General features: G+C 41.4%; 1 protein-coding gene and 3 long non-coding RNA genes across 6 annotated transcripts; 3 read left to right on the top strand and 1 right to left on the bottom strand.

The window, feature by feature from the left end:
* Positions 1-1,507: 1,507 nt before the first annotated feature.
* cldn7a (claudin 7a) lies at positions 1,508-6,983 on the top strand. The gene is made up of 4 exons (XM_042070445.1): positions 1,508-2,043; positions 4,543-4,707; positions 6,056-6,140; positions 6,291-6,983. The coding sequence occupies exons 1-4, from the start codon at positions 1,821-1,823 to the stop codon at positions 6,451-6,453; spliced, it is 636 nt and encodes a 211-aa protein (XP_041926379.1). The 5' UTR covers positions 1,508-1,820; the 3' UTR covers positions 6,454-6,983.
* Positions 6,984-8,734: 1,751 nt separating this feature from the next.
* LOC121690092 lies at positions 8,735-11,059 on the bottom strand. The gene is made up of 3 exons (XR_006024991.1): positions 10,868-11,059; positions 10,038-10,380; positions 8,735-9,704 (listed from the first exon to the last, which is right to left on the bottom strand). It is a non-coding gene; the product is annotated as an uncharacterized LOC121690092 (long non-coding RNA).
* A 4,618-nt stretch (positions 11,060-15,677) lies between these two features.
* On the top strand, positions 15,678-20,126 carry LOC121689798. 3 transcript variants are annotated; one of them, XR_006024877.1, is made up of 5 exons: positions 15,678-16,067; positions 16,396-16,443; positions 17,377-17,478; positions 17,801-17,880; positions 18,940-20,126. It is a non-coding gene; the product is annotated as an uncharacterized LOC121689798 (long non-coding RNA). The 3 variants fall into 3 exon arrangements; XR_006024878.1 differs by lacking the exon at positions 18,940-20,126 and adding an exon at positions 18,053-18,319; XR_006024876.1 differs by having other exon boundaries at positions 15,683-16,067; positions 19,678-20,125.
* A 621-nt stretch (positions 20,127-20,747) lies between these two features.
* Positions 20,748-22,484, top strand: LOC121689759. The gene is made up of 4 exons (XR_006024862.1): positions 20,748-20,889; positions 21,841-21,879; positions 22,092-22,187; positions 22,407-22,484. It is a non-coding gene; the product is annotated as an uncharacterized LOC121689759 (long non-coding RNA).
* The last annotated feature ends 2,277 nt before the right edge of the window (positions 22,485-24,761 follow it).

The raw sequence follows: 24,761 nt of genomic DNA, 5'->3' as shown, positions 1-24,761 counted from the left end.
ATACTAAGGTTTCCTCTGCGCTGTAGCTTGATTATTATTATTCCTCATTTCTGTCTGCTTTATATAAAAGTGTCTGCTAAATTAATTAGTGTAAATGTACAGGTGGGAAAAGTAAAAGCATTGATGACAATGGGCATTTCTAGACCAATCTACTGGCCTACTGATGGTGGGTTGTGAAGTTAGCCTGCATATATAAATGGCTGAGAAACACTGCATAGATGTTTGACTTTGTTGGCTTTTCATTGTTGATAAGTTAGAGCACAATTTCTCTTAGTGATCTCCAGAGTGAGAGCGTGTTTCTGTGTGTAATTTCTGTAATACCCAATGGCTGTGGCCCACTATGGACCCTTTCAAGAGAGTTCCATTATCAGCATCATAGTTGGCCCCACAAGACTTCCGTTTTAACATTCCATATGTTATCTTAATGCAGAGGAAGTAGATTGGGGCCCAAATAGAACGTTCAAGCATTGTTTTTGTTTACCTTGTTGAAAGGGTCAATATTTACAGTTATTGTAGTGCCCATAGTAACAATGGATCCAAACTGCATGCTATGCGAGCAAGCATTAGTGACAAAATCAGTTCGATTAGTTTGTTTTCAACTGGAATGTCTTAACTGGGTGTGACGTGACAGAGTGCTGTGCAGCGCAATGTGTTGAGCAAAACTTTTGTTAGACGCTCCATTTCTATCTTCTTTCCCTCTGCAATTTTGAACAAGAAATATGGTGCAAGTAGAATGGAATATTTAACGGATTCAGTATGTACAGAGAGCATTTAATGTTATGCGACAGTCGGACGCTCGCCAACTGTTGGAACAAGCTGTTGCACTCACCTTGGTAGCCTCACTCACTCAAGCCTTCCTATCATAGAATATGATAAACACATGAGCAGGAGGTCACATCTTGTGTATGGAGGCACAGAATGATGTCATGATATGTCAAGAATCAATTGAGTATAGACTACCCAGTGCCTTAACATATTTTTTTGTTTACAATTTGTGTAGTTGTGTTTGAGAAATCAATTAAAGGAATTAAAGAAATATTTTAAAGGCAGTTTGAATTGCTCCTCAGAATGTGTCTGTAACTAATCTTGAATTTCCCCTTGGGGATTATCTATCTATCTATCTATCCCTCTATCCCTCTATCTATCTATCTATCTAATCAGAGTTAGGAGCTGTTGGCCGTTTTAGCTTAAGAAATAACTGGGAAGTATAAAGAGAAGGATGAGAAGGGGGAGTGCATAAGTGCATCTATACTAAAAACAGACAAACTTGATCTAAAAACAATGGTATCAAATGCCTGGTTATGGACACCTTACATTGATGCCATCTTCAGCATCCAACATATATGGTCTTTTTCAGTGTTAAAACTAAAACGCTGGAAAACACGCAGGCAGCCAAGGCTGGCTCAACGTGACACACGAATCTAGGAACAGAGCGTGCTTGGCTTGGTCGGCAAAGCGGAATATCATGAACACACCTCCCTCCACCACACCCCCGGCGAAGGTTACAATCCGCGTTCAAGTGGATGTGCGCCACTGCAGAGCGCTATTTGAAAAGCGGGGCGAGTAGTAAGCTTGTACAACAGTACACTCAAACTGCCGTTAGCGCCGTGTCAAAGCCGACTCACTCACATAACAGCTGGAGTTTGTTTTAGGACTTTGCGCTTCATTACTAAGCTCTCTTTGGGTGATTGTGGATCGCAACTCTCAAAGAACAGAGGGACCTGTTGATTAGGGGACCCTGTGGTGAGAGAAGAGAAGGGGTCCCGAAACACTGTGTATAGTTAGCCAGACCTCAGTTGCTTCTGTGTGCACATCCAGCAATGGCAAACGCAGGGATTCAGCTTTTAGGATTTGGTCTCTCCCTGGTGGGGATCATTGCACTCATCATCGGCACCGTCCTCCCGCAGTGGAAGATGTCGGCGTATGTCGGAGACAGCATCATTACGGCGGTGGCCATGTACGAAGGGCTGTGGATGTCGTGCGCTTTCCAAAGTACCGGACAGGTTCAGTGCAAAATCTACGACTCCATTCTGCAACTGGACAGTAAGTGGTTGTAATCAGTCCATAGGTTATGTCACAGTTTGAATGCAATTTATGCGATTATGTAATTTATGAAAGTCATAACGTTCACTGTGTGCGCAAACTTTTCAGTGACGAGATCCCGTTCGCATCACTTTGTTAACATCTCCGCCTGAATACAGTGTGCCATTTGCCTACTGTCCATATCCCTCCATTGTGCAGAGAGGAAGAACTGCATGTCAATGTTGATGAATGCATCTGTGCTGATTAAGGTGTCACCCCCAGTCTGTTTATCAATTACCCGCGTTCACTGTTGGCTTTGTGTTAGACCACAATGACCTCATTGTATTGGTTCACACGAAGATGGCTATCGCGCAAAGCGTTGGTGGCGCGCCGACTTGTGCCATTCTGATTGTTTTTTGTTTTGTTTTTTTTTGCTGTTTTTTTTACTTGTCTGATCAAATGACTGAACTGAACGCGGTTGTTACTGTGGAAACAAACAAATTTCATTCGCCCATTAATTCAAGTAGCCTAGGCTTATCAGTCATTTCCATTTCGAAAATGGTTATCTTGAGATTCTAAAAGTTTTTTTCATGCAGAAGAAGTGTTATAGCCTACATTCCTGATTATTGGAGTGATTTCTCTCTCTCTGACTCGCTCTCTCTCTTCTCTAGCCTACACCCCCCCCCCTCTCTTTTTTATATGGACCCAGTTTGAGGTTGATAAACAGGCACTCCCCCATGCCATCAAGTCATTATAGTAGCCTATGTACCCAAAGGAAAGGGAGGCAGTAGCCTACCAGAAACCATGGTAACAGAATGAGAATGTTCTGTAAGAGAATGTGCTCACCTCCCTTTGTGTGGTCCTGTAGAAAACAAGGTTGGGAGTTGGGGGGGGGGGGGGTTCACAGAATCTGACTGGGCCTTAACTTCCCTCCACCGGTTTCTTACATTCCGTGGCTGGCAGATTGAACATGGCTCAGTTTGGTTATGCCAGTTTCGACTGGTTAAAACCGCACCTGGCAGCAGGTGGAATGCATTCTGGGAAAGAGGGTACCCCATAGATCCCCAGCCACTCTTTATTCGCTGAAGAGCTTTCTATTGAACGGATGTCCTTTAATGAATGCTCCATGGAGAAGAGTATTTCTTCCCCACCCCATTCCTATATCTCCTCATGCCTCCTACTCAGAAATGTGGATAGAGAGAGAGAGAGAGAGATTCACCAACACATCCACACACACACATACATATGCGCGCACGTGCGCACACACACACACACACACACACACACACACAAATGCACACACACACACACACACACACACACACATACAAAAATGCACACACACACACACACACACACACACACACACACACACATACACACACACACAACGAGAGAGATGTACCAACACAGAGAGAGAGAGAGAGAGATACACTAGTACACATGTACACAAGCAAATACACACACACACACACACACACATACACACACACAACGAGAGAGATGTACCAACACACAGAGAGAGAGAGAGAGATACACTAGTACACATGTACACAAGCAAATACACACACACACACACACACTCAGACATGGACCAGCACACACATACAGACATGCACCAGCACACACATACAGAAACAAAGACTATCTCTCTCTCTCTCTCTCTCTCTCTCTCTCTCTCTCTCTCTCTCTCTCTCTCTCGCTATTACTCACACACACACACACACACACACACACACACACACACACACACACACACACACACACACACACACAGTACAAGCCAGTTCCACAAAAGCAGAAAAATACTGGCACCAACTGGTTCTGGGTGGATAGAGGATAAAGCCCTGCTAGTTTTATGGGTGGGGAGGAGGAGGGGTGGGGGGGGGGGGGGTAGATAGATTACCCCATACACTTTTAATTGCCCCACTCCCTCCTCCCTCAGAAAATCAGGAAGAGATGGGAGAGGGGGGCACCTTAGGGAGAGAAGAGGGGGATTTCTGGGAAAGACAAACACAAAGTACCCCATCAAGCTCTCTTCAAGGGTAGTTAGAGCCGCTTATTGCTGTGATTGTTAATGGCGTCTAATTTATAGCGCTCTACTGATTGTTCTGAGAAAAGACTTGTATAATGTTTGCTGTAGTTAAAGCTGTTTGAAATGGAATGCTACTGCAACAGGTTGATAATGCTCTGTAGTTTTCAGAGACAGTAAAACAGTTTCAGCTTAAAATTGACAACATTTTTTTATTCTTTTCCTATATCTCTCTCTTCTTTTCTACTCTATCCTTCCATCTTTAATTATTTTTCACATACCTCTCTCCTCTCTCAAATTATACCCACCCCCTTTTATCCCTCTCACACCCATCTCTCTCACTCACACACACTCTTTTTTCTTTCTTTCTGTCCATCTTTCTCTCTTGATCTCTCCCTATACCTCTCCATCAATCCCACCCTTCATCCCTCTCTCTCTCCTCCCTCTCTCCATCACTCTCTTCATCCATCCCTCCTTCCCCGTCTCAGACGCCCTCCAGGCCACGCGGGCGTTGATGATAGTGGGCATCATTGTGTCCATCGCAGGCCTGGGTGTGGCCAGCATAGGCATGAAGTGCACCACCTGCGGAGCCGACGACAGGCCACGCAAGTCCCGCATAGCGGTCACAGGAGGCGTTGTACTGCTCGTAGGAGGTATGTGTGTGTGTGTGTGTGTGTGTGTGTGTGTGTGTGTGTGTGAGAAGGAAAGTGCTTTTGTGTGAGTGTGTGTTTGTGTGTGTGTGTGTGTATGAATGTGTGTGTGTGTGTGTGTGTGAGAAGGAAAGTGCTTTTGTGTGTATATGTGTGTGTGAAGGCAATTGTCTATTTGTGTGTTTGTGTGTGAGAGAGCATGTTTTTGTGATTGCTGTCACTGAAGGCATTATAGTGCCCGTTGTGTGTGTGTGTTTGTGAATGTCTGTGTCAAGGAAAGTGTGTGTGAGTGTGTGTCAATTCCCTATATATAGTCATGTTTTTTGCATGACTTCAACCATAAGTATGACCAAATGGATAAAGGCATGTCTTTGACGCTTGATGGTCTTTTGGGCCCCCATCGTCGACTTAAAGGCACCGAACCCTAACCTTAACCCTAACCATAACTCTTGACTAACCCTAGCGCCTTCCAGGCAGCGCTGCCTTGAAGTCGACAGTTGGGGCCCAAAAGACCATAGATCGTCTTTGACCCTATGGCCCTTCAGAAAAGGGAAACGGCCAGAAGACTTGAGTAAAAATCTAACAGGGCGCATGTAAATCATGGCAATGAACAATTATGTCTGACCTTTGACCTTGACTGTGTGAGGTTGCATGTACAGTGGACTGAAGTCTCTGTCCAGCTTCAATCACCGTCACAGAGTGTTAAGTAGTCAGTAGTGGTGTGTTTTAGAAGTTCGCTTTCTGGGGATCAAAGCGCTTCACTTTGAGTCGGAGTGACGCTTGTTGTTCAGGTCACAAGACAATGCTGGCAGCTGTGGAGAAGTTGGCGGGACTGGCCGAGCGTTTTTTTTTTTTTGTTTCCACTGCTCGACAAATGCCTAGCATTCATCTGTTTCAGGCAGCGTAGTAAGGTTCTGTAGATGTGTGGGAGGGAGTTTGAGGGTTTTGCCAAAGGCCGCTCTGCACTGTTAGATCCTGCCATGACCTCCACTGTGGGTCTTTAGAGTAGAGGTCACCAAGAGGCTGATTTGTGTGATCACTTTTCATGGTTATTATGTCACTTCAGTCCATCAAAGAGAGAAGTGGCAAAACGGAATGTCTTTGTGTTCATTTAGTCTGAGAAGCACTAGCTTCTGTCTTTGCTAGAACATAAATCTCATTCGCTTGACTTTTATTCTGTCTCTTACATTCACTCTGTGCATGTGTTTGTGTGTGAATGTGTGTGTGTGTGTGCACGTATGTGCACATTCGTGTGTGTCTGTGTTTGAATGCATGTATGTGTGTGTGTGGTATGTGCACATGTGTGTGTGTGTGTGTGTGTGTGTTTAAATGTGTGTGTTTCCCCCAACAGCCCTCTGTGCAATCGTGGCTTGCTCATGGTTTGCCCACAATGTCATCCGTGCCTTCTACAACCCCTACACACCAGTCAACACCAAGTAAGTGCCCCGCCAGGTTGCCTGAATGTAAATCCCACATGCCTCACCACACTACAGACACGCAGGCACCACGCTGGACCACACTGACAAAAGCCACCTCTAAGCCCCTCCAGTCACAGAGCTTGACTCTGTTCAATCTGTCTCCCGCAGGTTCGAATTTGGGGCCGCCATCTTCATCGCGTGGGGGGGCTCCTTCCTGGATGTGCTTGGGGGGGCTATGCTGGCCGCCTCATGCCCTCGTGGCAAACAGATGTCCAAATACCCACCCAAGAATGCCTCAAGAGCCCCCAGCAGTGCCAAGGAGTATGTCTGAACCACAGACGCCCTCTGGTGGACAGAGAAGAGAGAGAAAAACAGCAAGGGATGGTGCAGGTCTCTCCGCTCCTCACCTGCCACAATGGACTGAGACTATTAGTTGTTGTTGTTTTTTTTTACTTTTTTTAATTACTTCAGCTTGTTTTAAGATATTTGTGCTGATGACACAAGAACAAAGGGGGGAAATGCATTCTGCCCTCTAATTGAAGAATTCTCAAGGGTAGAGTTGATATGTTACATCACATCTGATACACTGTCTTTCTTAGAGTACGACCATGTGTAAAAAAGAGTATTATGAGGAGCAATATTTAGAATGTTTTGATGTGTAAATTCAGCTGTCAGTGTTATAGCTGCATACTCTCAGGTCGGTGCAACAAAGGGACTTCACTTTGGGCAACAAAAACATTCCTTAGGGAATTGAGTGTAACTGATGTCATAGCTATGTACTTATATTTGGTCAGTCAGACTGACTGACCAGACTGACTGACCGAAACGTCAGTTCACCAATAAACCGGCCTTGTACGTGAAGTAAGCAGTGTTGCGCTTTTCATTTTTTTTGATGTTTTGAAGATTATTCTTGCGAAACAGCTGCAGCCACAGTATAATTTATCAAGGTGTGCGAGCTCCCCACTACCTACTGTATAGCTATGTACCTCAACACTGTGCCTCAAAGGAGGACATCTGTACCCCGTCAGTATCAGCATCTCTGACGTACCCATCAATAAGTCCCTTGTCCTCCAAGCATATTGCCTCGGCCCGTACACACATGACATACAGCCAGGTGATTATCCTAACTGGCCCTTTAACTTGTCGTCTTCATTGGTCGGAACTAGATACCTCTACGTCTGTTCATCCCTGACTGCTAAACCCAGGGCCAGGAGAGAAACACCTGTATTTACTCAGAACAGCGAAGTCAGTTTGGACGAGGAATTTTCCCAAACATTCCCCTTCGAAGTGATCTGTGTTACCACAGCAGATCCTACCAATCCCCTGACATCTTAACAGACTTCATTGTATTAACCTGTCTCTCAGTTGGTTTAAATATTAATTAGATGTGTGATTTTTCCAGACATCACAATTTTCAAACAGTGCGACACATTGTTATGTCATATTCATATGTAATTACGTTCACCTTGAAACTACAACTAGGCTTAATACTGAGTGTACAACAAATTGATTTGGTTGATGCTCTATACATATAGGGTGTATCAACTATGCATCTCCACTATTACAAGGAGCTAGCCCTTTTCCCAAATAAAAAATCTTGATTTTACTTTAAGACCTCTACTTTTTTTTGTAGTTTTGTAAGACACACATGTTTTTTTGTTATGATTTTGACTTTTGTATTTTTTTGCATACTGTTGACTCTTAAGCAGAAATACTTTACAAACCTAAGTAAACACCATGTAAATTTAAATCCCGGGCGTGACTGTGCATATCTTGTGCTGGGCCACCAGTAAATCATTGGCCTACTACCCAAGACAGTACGTCAGGTTTGCTTTAGCTTCTGGCTATATGAACTTTGACTCATTTTTGAGAAGCAGTTTTACCCTCTGACCTTTAAGTGATGTGTTTTTGTGCCTTAGCTTATTCGTGAAATGTGGTGTACATAGCCAAGTTCATCACTGCTTTCACTACAAGCATACAACTAGGAAGGTCATTTCTTTTTAGAAAGAAAAAATGTTTTAGGGTACGTTCAGACTTGGCTTTTTTTTTTCTGTCAAGAAGTTTTGCAGACCGTTTAAAAAAAAAAAAATCTGCCATGGTTTTTGTTCCAAAAAGAAGCCAGACCACAGGTCTCGGTTATCCACTTGTGATTGGTCAGCTGTCAAAAAACAGTGTGATGTGGGGCTTTTTTACACTAGAAGTTGAACATTTCTCAACTGTTTCTTAAAAACAGATCTGAGTTGCAGAAAAAGACGCCTGCGATCGTGTTGTAAAAGAAGTCGGGCTTTTTTGAAAACACTGTCTACTAGGATTATAATGTAAACTGGATGCCTGCAGCTGCAAAAAAAAAAACGCTGTCTGAATCTACTCTTAGAACCTACCAGAAGGGGAGCAAGATGGAACCTTTTTTTGTTAGTTTTTTTTTTTTTTTTAACAGTTGCTGTTGCTTCCTTGGTTAAATATTTTCAGTTGTTTTCTTTTGTTTATGACAACCTGTTGTTAAACTCACTGTTTTTGTCTTCCCTTAGGGTGTTGCTTGTTTTCTTGTTTCACTGACTTTTTTTAACACATCAATGTCCTGTTTTTCAGTGTCAATGTCAAGCTTAGATGAATAACACAACAATCCATTGTTTTTATTTTTACATTAATCCCATTGGATGACATTTGAATGTTTTGTCTCTTAATGTTATGGTTGGTTGGTGATCTGCCATGATCGACAGAAGAAACATTCCTTAATAAAAGCCACATATGGGATTGTGCTTTTATCAGTCATGCATAGTTTATTTCCGAAAATTGCACTTTACAAAAAAATGTTAATTGCTCCATGCAAAAATATTTCAAATATTCATGAAAAAGGTCCAAATGCTCACTGTATATCATACATACACTACAAATCATGTCACTAGACAATTACTTTGAAAGCACAACACTATTTTAAAAATAAAAACATAATTGTACTGAAAGAATTTCCCGTATAAAGTGACCTTTACAAACCTGATATGAAGGAAGAATCTTCCATAATTATCTACCAGACTAAACCTCCCAGTCACTAGTTTACAGGTTAAGAAAAATTCCAAAAGATTAATATCCAACTTGACAAATGAATAACAGAATAATGATGAAGGTGGTACTTCCTAGCCTCTATGTATGCAAGTCTGACAAAGTGAGGTTGACAGTTAGCTTTTTATGTATTTTGTAAAGTGCAGAAGAAGAGGAAAGAAAAAAGCCCTGACACTCCATACCAGATATTGTTTTTTTTCTTCTAAAATCAGATTTAAGCCATTCCATGTCACAGCCAGTGTTTATATTTCAAGTGAATTACATGAATACCGTGGAAATGTGGCAACAGAATGGTCTTACACCCTTACGATGACAAATTACTTTACCATGGAGTATGTGAGTGAGATGAACGACGATCAAGGATCAAGGCTTGGCTCCTTTAAAAAAAAAAAAAAAGACAAAGGCTACTGGGAAGAATTGGCACAGTCTTTCACTTTTAGGCAACTGGTGATACCTCCATGGAGATGGGGAATCGTCTGTTGTTGTCCGTTATGATGTCCAAGTCTTCATCCCCCAGGTCAACTGCAATTAATATCAGGGTTAGTCTCACCATGACGTTAATAAAAAATAAAAATAAAAGATATCTTCTATAATTATGTCTTGTCATAATACATTATATAAATTATGCTATGGCTGTTGGGACTGGTCACAGGTGTACAGGGAAAGACAGTTGGTCCCGTCTCCGAGGGCTACCTAGACATTTGGAATAGGAAACTTAATAGGCATTTCGTTCTGATGGTAGGCCTACATCAGCCCCCAGATAAGGTGGCCAGTTGGTCTATCAGCCCCAGCTAAGGCAACCAGTTGGCTGAATCACTGGTCACAGACAAACTCTTCTAAAATCACGTTTCCTACCTCTCTTTGAACGCCCGATCTGACCCAGTTTTGGAGCTCGCTGTACAATCCTCTGAGGTGGATGGCGGTGGAGTGCATTCTGATCCGCGGGGCCGTTCAGCTGGTTGGTCAAGAGAATGACACTTGGCTGAAGAGAGCCTGTCGGCGGCAGAAGATCGGGCATCCCTGCTATGCCGTACATCTCCGCTGCAAGGTGCGTTTTTTCTGTAGGCCTATCAGTTTGATAAGGTGTCTTCACTCTTTGAGTCGCCGTTTTGAAGTCTTCGGAGTTTTAACTTCCGCAATGGAGTTGGGCTACTTTACCTCGACGTTGAGCAGAATCCTACTCACGAGTGAAGTGAACCTATAAGAGGCAGTCCGTTAGAAATATCACAGTAGGCCTAATTGTAAGGTGAATGAACAACATAGGCCTAATTAAACGGTCTTGAGTGAGGTAAACACTACCCATACCAAATATTATTGGCTGACTGACTAGCTAGCACGGATACATTCCCACTAACATAACAGTTAGTGGTAGTCCTATTTCATAGGCCACCTACATCATAGCCTAATATTTGTCGATTTATTTTCATTTATTTCATCTGCATAATGTGTCACCAAGGTTTTTTAGGCTTTAGCTTACAGCTTCTATCAATATGTACCCTACACGCTTCCTGTCAGCTAACGCTAGAGCTTACAACTACTGTACAGTAACTTAGCTCCGCTCCGTAGTAGTAACTTGTGTAGCCTAGGGTAGCGAGAGAGACGGCGGTGGTAGCGTAGCGTAGCCGCCTGTTTACACCTGCGCGTCAAGCTTACTGGGTTGTAAAAATACGATTTGTTGTTCCTACCTGAGAGTTAAAGGTCCAGTGAATCGTCGAGATGAACCTGGATGAACTGATCAGCACGTATACTGTAAGCCTGATACTTTTATATTTGTGTCGATTATGACGCCTCGCTTGTCGGAAGTGTTTCTTGTAGCTGTTGTAGCTCACGATACAACGCACTTGACGTTCGGGGCTTTCCTCCTCCAAGTGCGTCATCGCAGAAGGAGGGGTTGTTAAGTAGGCTAGGCTACACCACAAATGCATTAATGATTAACTTGACCATCACGTCACTTGATAACATTTCAGCCTACACAGCAAGTGCGTAGGGAAAAATGCAAATTACTTATAGGCTACATGACAGAGAAGTGGTCTTTCTTGTGCAATGCCTTCATGTTCTCTACCAGACATATTGGATTAGATTCAACTTTATTGTCATTTAACAGAGTAGCCTATAAGAGTCAATGAAATACAGTAGAGCCAATGAAATGCAGTTTATTGAAGAAATACATATTATTATACACATACGTATACTTTGTATAGGCTAATAATAAAACGCATAGGCATATGCAATGCTTGCCTCATTTGGTCTATTTATCTATCTACCTATATCTATTTATTTATTTATTTATTTATTTATTTATTTGAATATATTTATATTCATAGGTAACCTATCCCAGATGTTGAAGGTTACTGAAGATTCTACAGTAGTCATTGGCTCTTGCTATATACTGCTGCCGTTGGGGGGCGCTCTATACACACTTTGCAATGCTTTCTGTGTTCCCCAACCCTGAGTCATCTAAGTAGTCCTATATTTGGGTCTAACTTCTACAGCGTTTGCTGAGGTAATGACGGGCTTATCCAACAGAGTGTAGATTAGTTATGGCACAACACACACGTTAGGCTATGAAGTAGCTCGCCTACTTTTAAAACACACTGTGGATTAGTTAGGCTATGGCACAACGCATACCAAACACACTGTGGATGTATAGATCATCAACCAGGCCCAAGTTACTTTTAAAGTCAGAGGTCAGTTAGGCTAGAGATCCACTTGCTCTTACAGGAATCATGTTTCGTTATCTGTTCATTCTTTTAGAGGGAACAACTCCTCATGAACTTGACTGGAGCCTATACCACTTTAGTGATGTTATTGTTTATGTCCCCACATGTTTCTGCCCAAAAGTTAATATGTAGCCTATGTAGGCTGGCTATGATGTATAAAAAACAGGGCAGAAAGGGTCAGAGGAAGAAACACAGCACAGTGTTGTTTTCACACCCCTGCTTTCTGGTAGGCTACACATACTGTAACTGACTGCAATGCTATAGACTGCTTCAAATAACATCATAGTAGGCCTAGGCCAGTGGTTTTCAAAGTGGGGGCCGAGGGCCGCGAGGGGGTGCCAGGGGGGCCTCAGCAAGTTGAAGGAAAAATAAAAGGAACAAATAAACACATTTGAAAATGCAAAATATACTTATTACTATGAGGGTTGTTATACAATGCCATTATAATATTGTGTCGCATATCTGGACATTATATTTTCCATGATAATGACTGTGAATAATAGTAGAGTGATAGCTCTCATATAGCAGAAAGCCCCAAATACAATTGTTAAACTCTATTAAAAAAAAAATTAATGCTCTATCGCAAAGTGCTTGTGGCTAAAATAATTATTAGGATTAGCTTAATGTATTTTTACCTAGGCCACTTACATCCATATAGTCCCTATTTAACAGAGGTTGTCTCTCCTCTCCCTCGTTCACTCTAGGTTGTGTAATGTGGAATGATGGATGCCACAACCAACTTTAATTCCGCTGTTTATTACTCTAATGCATGGGAAATACCATAAATGCAAATCAGACACGAAGCTCTTCTGCCTCATGACAGTCGCAAAAGAGCCAGAGGAGGGGGCAACATCAGAAGTTAAGGAGTTCCCAGCGAACCAACTCCTGCCACACCCAAGCCACACCCCTCTGCTACCTACTGTACCCCAGAGGCGTGGGAAAATGCACATACAGGGCAGATGTACATGAGTGGGGAAATTCAGAGGAGCATATTCAATCCTGATACACCTAGATGGATTTAAAGGTGTCATCAGTGATTCTAAGTCATTCTAAGTTATTAAAGGTGCCATAAGATATTTCTAAGTTATTTATTTTATTTCTTATATATACTCTCTCCACTGTCCTATCAAATTAAAGGCATATATATATGGGCCCTTATGCCTTTAATTTGATAGGACAGTGGAGAGAGTGACAGATAGATAGATAGATAGATAGATACTTTATTGATCCCCAGGGGAAATTCAAGGTCTCAGCAGCATACATACAACACAAACACATTCTTTAACAGCAGAAAGAGTAATTAAAGTATATAATATAAAAACACAACTAAGCAATAAGGACAGTAGAAGATAAAGAATATGCTAAATATACTAAAATACAAATTATACTAACTAACACTTAATACAATATATAACAATATACTAAAATACAAATTACAAAAATACAAATTATACTAACTAACACTTAATCTAAATCAATTCTAAAAACAGTATCCACATAGTGGTGATTAATCAATCAGAGGCGTTTGCAATGACTGAGGCAGGGACTGAGCCTGTGATTCTCTGTGCATAGTAAGGTATGGTAAGGTGCTCTGTGTGAATGAGTGTCATGGTGGTAGTGCAATGGTGATAGTGGTCATGGTGATAGTGCAAATGAGTAAGTCCAACAGTGCAACAATGCAGAAGTAAAGTAAAGTAAAGTCTATATATCTATATATTTAACTATTTAAGAAAATGTATAAGTGTGGCCACAGTTCGGCTGTGGCATGGAGGGGGGGGGGGGTTATGCATATGTGCTAATGTGCTAATATAGCACGCAAACAGTGAGGCATAAAGACAGTGGTACAAGTAGCTAGTGGACAGACAGTACCAAACATGGAGGGGGTGAAGAGGCAGACAGACTATGCAGAGAAGTCTATCTCTCCTCTTCCCTTAAGTGAGGCATTGAACAGTTCAATGGCCCTGGGGACAAATTACTTTCTCAGTCTGTCCGTTGTGCAAGGCAGTGAGCGAAGTCTCCAGCTGATCAGGCTCTTCTGCTTAACAATAGTGTTGTGGAGTGGGTGACACTCATTGTCCAAGATGTTGATCAGTTTGTTCAGGGTCCTTTTGTCTGATAGTGAAGTGATGCACTCCAGTTCAGCTCCCACTACAGAGCCAGCTTTCCTTACCAGCCTGTCAATTCGCCCCGCGTCCTTCTTCCTTGTGCTTCCTCCCCAACACACTACTGCATAGAAGAGGACGCTGGCAACAACAGACTGGTAGAACATCCTGAGGAGCTTACTGCACACATTGAAGGACAGATGTGTACAGGGTGAACAGGACTGGAGAGAGCACAGTTCCCTGTGGCGCTCAGGTGCTGCAGATCACAGTGTCAGAGAGACAGTTCTTCAGTCTGACGAACTGTGGTCGCTCGGTCAGGTAATCTGTAATCCAGGTTACCAGGTGAGCGTCCACACCCGACAGGAAACCAGTGGGAGAGAGAGATGGAGTGGGATCAGGAAATTGGCCCAATTGGTATGGGCGCTGTAGCCTGTCCTCCAAACATAACAAAACTGTTATAGCCAATCACTGAAAACGGGGAGACGGAAGTTTGGGAAGAGGGGGGAATAGTTTGAGGAGATTGGTGAGTTTGCTCTCTGGTGTTTTGTTGGTGTTTGTTGGTTAAAATATCAACGGACCCGAGGTCATCACTGACGTCATCACTGGACATAACGCTGGACTGGCACAGATCACCTGTGTCTGATCGGTTTTGTAATCAGGCAGATGTCTTGCCCTCCCTAGAGCTGTTGATTAGTCAGTGTTTCCCAAAATTTTCAATCTTCAAATGCTTTGTTTTGCTCATACACCAAAAATATTCAGTTTACTTTCTGAAAGCAAAACATTTCTTTTCCAGTTTAAGAAGCTGGGATAGAATTTTTAGTTTTTGTCCTTTGCTTTGTCCTAACCCTAGGAAATTACCCCAACTGATTAATTCATTCCCAAAATGGTTGGCAATTAATTAATGAATGTAATAATTGAGAACTAACCGATTACTTGTTGCAGTATTCTCATGAGTGGTCTATTAGTCCCCCCTACTTGTTTTCTTGTTTGTCTGAATGTCGTCAGTCTTCATCATGGGGGATTTTGTTCAATCTGCGTCTGCCACTGGCATATCACTTCCTGCAGGTGTCTGTTGGGGTTGTCTTGCCTTCCCACTACACCTTATTGTTTTCTCCTGCCCAGAGCTGCAACTTTAGATAACGCTGGCTCCTTACCCACTCAGAGAGAGGTGCCAGAACGTATCGCGTTTGACACCAGTAGTCACGCCACTATTTCTGTTTTGGCTTGAACGTTGTGTAATTCTCTTGTGTGTAGGTGCCAAGCCTGATTTCCCCTTTTTTGATCTCAGTGATCTAGCCATTCATCCATAGCCTGTAATTTGCTGTTCACCTGTGACACCCACCTCCTATCTTCTTACATCTCCAGGCAATGGCTTCTAAGCTTCTCAATGCCATTGTTTGGCTGGCAGTGTTGTATTCCCATGTTACCTGGGGAAAAATCCCCAGGGTTTCATCTTTATCTCAGTTTTAATGGTTTCGGTAAATTTTGGTCAATGTTTTGTTTTCCGCATATCAGATTTTGATCTTTTTCTGCATTTTATCATTGTTATTATTATCTTATGTTTCTCCACTTCTACTGTTTTTGTTCTTCTCATGAATATATTCACATGATATAAAACCAGCCAGGAAGTGGGATTTTCAGATTTAGCATATTCACAAATGTTTCTTCTCAATAATTTCATTAAATCACATTAAATCCAACCTCTCTCCATTGCTCCTCATAGTTATTGTGTATCATTGTCTTCTTTCTGCCTCAGGACATCATGCATTCCTGGGCATTTGGGCTTGGTAATAGATTACGAAAACAGTCAACTTTCCAAGGCCCATGTTTCTGTCTTGAGGGCTGATAGTATTACTGATCTCTTCCTGCACGTGGGCTCAGGGCTAAGTAAGTGCCCAAGAGGAGTGGCTTTTTATGAGTGTAATAGCGTTGGGGAAAGAATCAAGGTACATTGTAGTGATAGTAATGAGAGAGAGAGAGCGTAGTCATCATGTCCAAGTTCAGTGCTGCTGTTTTGTTGCTGGCTCTGGTGCTGTTGGCCATCCTTTTGGAGGAAAGTGAGGGTATGTACCTACTGCACATAAACTGACACAAATTACTATTTAAACAGATATGCAAGCTTTAATCATTGTAGTATTGGACAACTGTTAAAGCAGTAAGTTTGCCTTATAGTGATGGTTCATTTATTGATGTAACAGGAATGTTCTGCTCTCCCTGTACTCTGTGTTGTGTGTTAATTTTTAAAAGAAAAGTTGAAATAACTCAAGTGAGGAAATTCAGGGAACAACTAAACATTAACCCTGCTACAATGACTTAACCATAATTTAATTATTTTGAAGTGATATATGAAGTAATTTCCAGTCCACTTTTTCCTCCTCCTTTTTTCTCCAGCAAGACGGTCAACAGGGAGAAAGGGCCTGAGAGTGTGCAGATGCCAACGTAGGTGGACCTTACAGTAATGTATAGAACCAGCTGAGAACTACACTGAACATAAATATGAACGCTAGATGTGAAGTTATGCATATATCATAACATTATGGATAGACACAGTATGCTTATTTCTTTTAAATTCTTTGGGCAAATTAATCCATATCTCCAGCCGTAGACATGCAGAATCAATAATTTACTGCCAAATATGATGGCTCACTTCCTATTATGACTTATAACCCTGTCTTTGGCATTGTCCTATTTTTGCTTATATTTTTGTTCAGAATGTATATCCCAGTGATGGGATACTCTTGTCTAATTGGTTAGCATGTATCCAGTGTATTTGTTATACGGTATACAGCATATAATATCTTAAATCACCTTAGTGGATGTTATCTATTGCATAATTAATAAATGACTGTAGTGGACAATGTCAGTAGGGGCTTAGTGTGGAAAATGGATTATTGACACTTCAGAATGTTAAGTTTTGGCCCTCCTGGACTGTGTTTCTTAATAGCGTCACTAAGCAACCACTGTGGTAACCGTGGAGAGAGAGAGTGAATTCCAAATAATCGTCTCTCTCTCATTTAACGCTAGTAGGTTTCTATATCCAAGTTGTCCAGCAATGCTTTGAGGGAATGCCCCCAGGGTTCGGCTGTAAGATAATGAATGACAGTTACAATGACAGTATGACAGTAGTGGCTAGTCAGTAGGATTGAGCCAAAGATTGACTGTGCAATCAAAGATAAAGATGAAATTTGCCTTGACCTTTGGCTGTCTTATGCTTTATTCCAAATGATCCACTCTGAAGTGAGTTCAGGTTATAAAATGAGAAGATTCAGGCTCATATTGAGGAGGTGGGAATTGGATCAATTTACAGTATATAAATGATCATGTTTGACTAACATTTTCTTTGTTTTATTTTTATTGATTTATTTTTAACAGTGCTCCCAAATGGAAATCTATATTGTCGCAAGGGAAAGCCCACCAAATATGACAACCTCATGCCATCTTTAATTAAATGTCTCTGCAAAAGAAAGTTTAATCGTAAGTCCCGACTGAGTGGGGGAGGGGGGTTTGTATATCCATCTAACATGTTCAGCCTACATGGTCAGTTTACAACAGTTTACAGTTTACAACAAAAGTCAAAATTAAATCATACAAAAGCCAATTTATAGCAATGTTTCTGTTCAAATCTTAAGTAGTTACAGATGAAATCACATCACCCTGTGATTTTATGTATGTGATCACAGGTGTATGTATGAATAGGAGAATGAATGTGTTTTTTTTTTTTGGGGGGGGGGTGGCTGGCTTTGAGGTTGTCATGACAGCAGTGTACTTCATCTCCTGAACTGTTTCTGTGTCCCAGACGCTGAGATGACCAACAAGATGATAAAGACTCTTCAGAACCTCTGTGGCTCTCTGTCCAAACCACTGTAGCATCCAGGGGTGGGTAGTAATGCAACTACTTGTAATATTTTTTTTCAAGGAACGTGTACTCTTCATATTCCTTTTTAAAACTGTACTTCTACTCATTACTTGAGTAAGATTTTGAGACTTTTTACTCAAGTACATTTTCCATATACCTACAACTACATTTTCCATATTGATGTACCACAAGATGGCCACAAGACCACCAGAGGCATCTCCAAGAAGATTACCGAGGTGCTAACTGCCTCGAAGACTTCTCATTTGACTACTTTCAGACAAACAGGTTGTTGGTCGGAGACACTGCATCGTCAGTATTTGCAGCATCTAGGCTACCGATAAGAAAACCTGCTCTTAGATCAACATTTGCAAAGCATTTAATTATTTGCAATTAAAGTTATTTAATTTGTCCATTCTGAGATAGAGAAATGGAGAGAGAAGGGTGGAGTGAGGGTATATATATATACTCTTTTGATCCCGTGAGGGAAATTTGGTCTCTGCATTTATCCCAATCCGTGAATTAGTGAAACACACTGCACACAGTGAACACACAGTGAGGTGAAGCACACCCTAATCCCGGCGCAGTGAGCTGCCTGCATCAACAGCAGCGCTCGGGGAGCAGTGAGGTGCCTTGCTCAAGGGCACTTCAGCCGTGCCTACTGGTCGGGGTTCGAACCGGCAACCCTCCGGTTACAGGTCCAAAGTGCTAACCAGTAGGCCACGGCTGCCCCAATAGAGGGGTAGATAGAGGTGGAGATAGGGGTAGATATAGGTGGAGTGAGGGGTAGATAGTGGGAGTAGGCATAGGCAACCATATGCCTATAGGCAATTATGTTTGATTGGCCCACTGAACCTGCTTTACCTAATTAAAAAAAATACAAGTGCTATGTTTAACCATATTAACTATTTTACACTTTCCAGCATAATATAAAAAATGGAAAGTAACTTTGTAATTTGAGTACTTTATTAACAACATACTTTTTTACTTGTACTTAAGTAAGTTTCTCAAAAATGTTTTACTTTTACTTGAGTGCATTTTTAAGGGAGTAACTGTACTTTTACATGAGTATACATTTTCAGTATACCCACCACTGCACCATGCTGCAAAATGCTAATGCTAATATATCATCATCATCATCATCATCATCAACAACAACAACAACAACAACTTGCATTTATATAGGGCTTTACAAAACATTTTACAGTGAAGGGGGGACTTCATTAACCACCACCAATATCTCACGTGTTGTATATCTCAACTTATACAGTCTATGATCTCAACTCATATCTCACATGTTGTACAAGTATATTCCCCATGCTGCTAGGTGCTAATAGCTATGTATGTTTATTCTTTTTATTCTTGCTGTTTTTGGGTCCCAGTATGAGTGATGGGCAAAGTAGACAAAACATTATTCTCATTACAAATATACCAACATCAAATGAATATTTCATGAATTCACATTCCAAATATACCTGAACAGAAGTGAGCAAGCGTATTTGACGAGTCTCTCGAAGTTCAACATTAGACTTAAGACTTTGACCATCATTCAAGGTAGGGCTGGAACTAGACTAGCGACTATTGACTAGAATTTCAATTTTCAATAACTCTTGGCAAATATCCACATTCTTCAGGCTTGTCGTCTTTTGTAGGAATGTGGTGTGTATTTGAATATTGGAAGCAAATCTTTCTTTGTATTTGTAAAGGTGTTCCTCTGGTGTATAGGTAGGAAGCCTACTGTTGTGCATAGGTCTGCTGACCCTAGACAGGTAAAGGGGTTTTGACCAATAAGATAATTCCTGTGCACTGGCCGTTTTCAGATCCCAGGTGCTGGTGATGTGCGGGGATATCGGACTTTAAAAAATGGAGATCATCACGGCACACTGGTCTACTATTGATGTCAATAAAATCTTGCAAAAAACTCTTTGTTTTTTCTTTTGATGTTTGTCTGTAATTCTTTAAAACTAACAGAGAGAAAGGGAAGTGCAACACTGCTTTTTCCATGGAGCTTTATTGATAAACTGATCTTTCGATCAGTCAAACCTTCATCAGAGACTGACTGTCTGTCTTTCTGTTACTTTTAAGTTGTCCTTACGAAATAGCTGCACCTGCTGTATAATCTCTACCCCTCTGTAATTACTCACATTCTCACTTTTTTGTCTGCTTTTGTGTAATGAAGATTCACAAAACAACGTCTGATTCCTCTTCCCTGTGTTGATGCTTAAGTGTAATGTAGGGTTACGTTGCTCAGCACATTCAAAAACATTTACCGAACTAGGTTTAAATATACGATTTTACATCATTTATAAACTGCTGTTCAAGAGAGCTCATAAACGTCAGGCAACACTCCAACACTCAACAGCAATAAACATGTAAAAGTCATTACAGATTAACACACTTGCTTCATTTAACGGGATGATTTGATTTTATATAGTCATGAAGCAATCCATTTTTTCCCCATCTCAATAACAGATGAACTGCTGTTTATGAACAGCTTCATCACCAGCCATCTCTGCCATGCCATATACCTCACGCTTAGTAGAGAGCAGATGAGAGATGAGACCTCTTGGAGCCTAGTTCTTTTCCGGGAGATCTGAGATCTATCTCGCTGATAATACCAGTGAGGGTGTGTGTGGGAGAGAGAGGGTGTGTGTGTGTGGGAGAGAGAGGGTGTGTGTGTGAGAGAGAGCTGGGAAGGGATGTGTGTGTGTGTGTGAGAGAGAGAGAGGGTGTGTGTGTGAGAGAGCGAGGGGGGGGGTCTGTGTGTGTGTGTGTGTGTGAGAGAGAGAGAGGGGTGTTTTTTTTGGGGGGGGTGCATGTGTGTGTGTGTGTGTGTCATAACTGACGTCTGGCTTGGAATGTCATGACCAGGCCATGAGGGTAGCTCACATGAAGACATATATGAGGTGAGAGAGCTCACTGAAGTAAAGGAGACGCTGTCAACACTGAAGCCATCATCATGTCCAAACTACCTGGGTTAACACTGCTTCTCCTGCTTGGCATCCTCGCCAGCATGGTTAGCAACAGCTCAGGTATTTAACTCTTTTTAAATCATTTCCTCTAATGTGTGTGCTCTATAATCCCCTGTTTAATGTGTGTGTTGTCTCTTAATGTGTTTTTGAAGATGGAAAAGGGTTGTGAGAACATATAGTAAAATACATATGATGAGTATACATATGGAATTACCACCAGTACTACATTACCACCATAACCAGACATATTTTCCTGATTGACACATGCCTGCTATATTTTGTAGAAGGTGAGCCAAGGTAGCCTAGTTCATGATATTTCCTCAAGAACAGGACATACTGTGCAAAGGTCTTAGGCCATCTCATGTGTTTTGCTGTAATGTTATGAGTACCATATGTATTTATATCTCATTCTCTTAGAATACAACCGTGGCCTACTGGTTAGCACTTCGGACCTGTAACTGGAGGGTTGCCGGTTTGAACCCCGACCAGTAGGCACGGCTGAGGTGCCCTTGAGCAAGGCACCTAACCCCTCACTGCTCCCCGAGCGCCACTGTTGATGCAGGCAGCTCACTGCGCCGGAATTAGTGTGTGCTTCACCTCACTGTGTGTACACTGTGTGCTGTGTGTGTTTCACTAATTCACAGATTGGGATAAATGCAGAGACCAAATTTCCCTCATGGGAAAAAAGAGTATTTATACTTATACTTAAATATTACAGAATTGGGATATACATGTAGTTTTCTGTATAACATTGCTAAAACTACAGATCTGGTGGCTTAAGACTGTTCCACAGCACTATGTATCCCTTTATAACATGACTAGGCTGTGTCACAGGATATCCTTCAGCTGGTACCTTCACAATAGTGTGGTGAGAATGTTGGGAAGTTAATGTTCTAAAGAATACTGGGCGCATCCAGTGTGTGTGTGTGTGTGTGTGTGTGTGCGTGTGTGTGTGTGTGTGTGTGTGTTTTCCTGTGGTATCTCATATCCATGAATGGGCTTTCCTCCTAGGTTTACCACAACATGGAAGGAATAAGTGCAAGTGCAAAAGTAAGTGTGGTCAGAAGTTTGATCAGATTCATGTCCACTACATTACAACATACAGAGTAGCTGGAATACATTGATTACTGCACAGAAATGATGACACACACATTTCAGATTCAGAACCAGTTCATTCGATCCAGATAAAGTTGGTTTATGAAATCCAGTGATTTTTCTGCAAATAACACTCAACGATTTTGTGTGTGTGTGTGTTGTCCCAGTTTTGGCCACTGGGATGCTGTCCTGCACAAAGGGATGCACATGCTCAAAGCGGCACAAAGATTTGTTGGTTTGTCTTTGCAGGGAGAATTTCGACCGTAAGTTCACCCCAATGTTTCGTAGCCCTTCTCTCACTACTGCTTTTCAATGTTCGATCTAAATTAAAATGACATAAAAGTACTTAAATTTGGAACTCATGAAATTAATTATTTTGTGTCTGTCTGTCTGTCTGTCTGTCTGTCTGTCTGTCTGTCTGTCTGTCTGTCTGTCTGTCTGTCTGTCTGTCCGTCCGTCTGTCTGTATGTATGATTTAACAGAGATAAGGAAGTTGATAAGAAATGCTTATCGTTTCTGCGGTTTCCCATCGCCTCCCCTTTAGAGGGTTTTCTTGCAGACTAAACATGGCCGGGAACACTCTCCACTCCAACTCCAACACAAGAGTCCTGCAATATCTTGTGCTCTAACTGTATAAGATGTTGTAATTGTTCTTATTTATGCTTATTTACTTACTTACTTATTTACTGCAGTAACAATGTTGTCTAGAATCAAAGTATATGGTTGAGCTGGAGGAACGCTTCAACAGAGGACAGTGCTATGGAGAAGTGTGTAGTGAAAATGTCCTCAACAAGAGAATGTGCACATCCAACTTGTAACTCCAACTCTATATGTTGGACATAGGAATAAACATCAGCAAAAAAAAAAGTATAGAGTCTGCATACCAGATATTGCTAATGAAAACATTTCATGTTTTACTACCTAGTAGGCTATGTGACGTTCTGGGCCCAAGCCCATAGACAATGTCCTGTAAAACTGAGCTCTACTCTGGGGGAGCACTGAAACAATGTATCACACCCACTCATAAATGAAACTTTTCTTTTAACTTGGGCAGTACTTTATTTAGATGACCGGACATTTCAGTTATGTGGGTTAAAAGGTGAACACAACTTGAGATGTGTGGGTTTTATTTTTTGTTGACTGTTCCGTTGTGATCCCATCTAGGAATTCTGTTGTCTGAACTTGTGCCTTTGCTGTGCCAAAGTGATGATAGTCTTCAAGCATGATATTTAAAACTTGTACATATTAGTGTATGATGATGCTATTTCTCTCTCCAATTAAAATAACGCTGTTGTTAAATACAAAAATATCAGCCTCTTTGTGTGTGTGTGTGTGTGTGTGTGTGTGTGTGTGTGTGTGTGTGTGTGTGTGTGCGCGCCTGACAAACAGAAAGAGAGCCTGTAGATGAGAGCTATTTTTATATCGGTCAAGTATGTTTGCATATACAAAGAATTTAGTTCCTGTTTGTTTGTTTATCTGTCATCAACATCAATATACTTTTCATCCCACTGCATGAGATATAGACATGAGTTTCTACAAGCCCTCAATGTAGGTCAGGAGTCATACGAACAGTTCCCATTGTAACCCAATGAGAAAATAAATATTTGTAAAATATTATAAACAAACAAATACATACATACATACATACATACATACATACATACATAAATACATACATACATACAGTATACATACATACATACTATATATACATACATGCATAGCATTCTATATGGACTAACTCTTTCCACTTTGTTAATTTGTTTGTAGATAACTCCAAAGTTTGATTTGTAGGCCTTCTGGCTCGTTAAACTCTAGAAATGATTCACAGCCAATCATGGTGCCCAGGGATCTCCCGGGGTTTTGGGGCAGAGGTCCGTGGGAGATAGAGTAGAAGAAGAAGAGGCGCCTGCAGGAGTAGTGAGTCAGACTGAAGGTGAACTGGTCTAGAAGAGGCGCCTGCAGGAGTAGTGAGTCAGACTGAAGGTGAACTGGTCTAGAAGAGGCGCCTGCAGGAGTAGTGAGTCAGACTGAAGGTGAACTGGTCTAGAAGAGGCGCCTGCAGGAGTAATAAGTCAGACTGAAGGTGAACTGGTCTAAAAGTGAACCCAACTTCACTGGAAAGAGGCAGATTTATTGATTTCCTCAGAACAGAAGCATTCATCTGGACCTCCACATATGAGTCACCGGATGGGCAAATGCGGTTCACTTATGAGTGAATGAGTCACCACTGCCCTTTTTCTAGTCCTTGTAAGAGTTCTCTGAATTGTAACGAATTGAATATATATATATTATTAATATATATATTCTATATTATTTATTTATTTATCTATTTATTTATTTATTGATTTATTGATTTATTTATATATTATTATATATTATTTTACATTATTATTTAATTATTTAAAAGTTATTTTCCTCATTCTTAAGGCTTGTGATTGGCCCCCACAGATTTGTAACGGAAGGAGGTTAGAAAAATGTAGAAGTTTCCAGCCTAAGCTGCAGGGAGAAATCAAATCGCCGGCAGATCGGGCTGGGTTTACCCAGTCTAACAATAACCTCCACCATCATCAAACATGTTCTGAATGCCTTTTTAAATCTGATACTGCATGGCGCAGTCCACCTCACCGTAAATCACAGAATTCATAGTTTACCCACCTCTTATTTTACCACCTCACCTCTAGCTGGGGAATGCTCTGCAGACTCTGGGAATCCTGCCCCCTCCCCAGTGTTGTGTTGGGAAGTAAAGGAATACATTTTTAAGTACAACATTGAAGTAACTGTATTGAAATACAGTTACAAATTAAATGGGTGGTATTCAGAATACAGTTACACCG

The sequence above is a fragment of the Alosa sapidissima genome, chromosome 18 (assembly GCF_018492685.1).
Source record: "Alosa sapidissima isolate fAloSap1 chromosome 18, fAloSap1.pri, whole genome shotgun sequence".
Classification (NCBI taxonomy): Eukaryota; Metazoa; Chordata; class Actinopteri; order Clupeiformes; family Clupeidae; genus Alosa; species Alosa sapidissima.
Note: the sequence above shows the minus strand (reverse complement) of the source record. Positions and strands in the feature narration are given on the sequence as shown.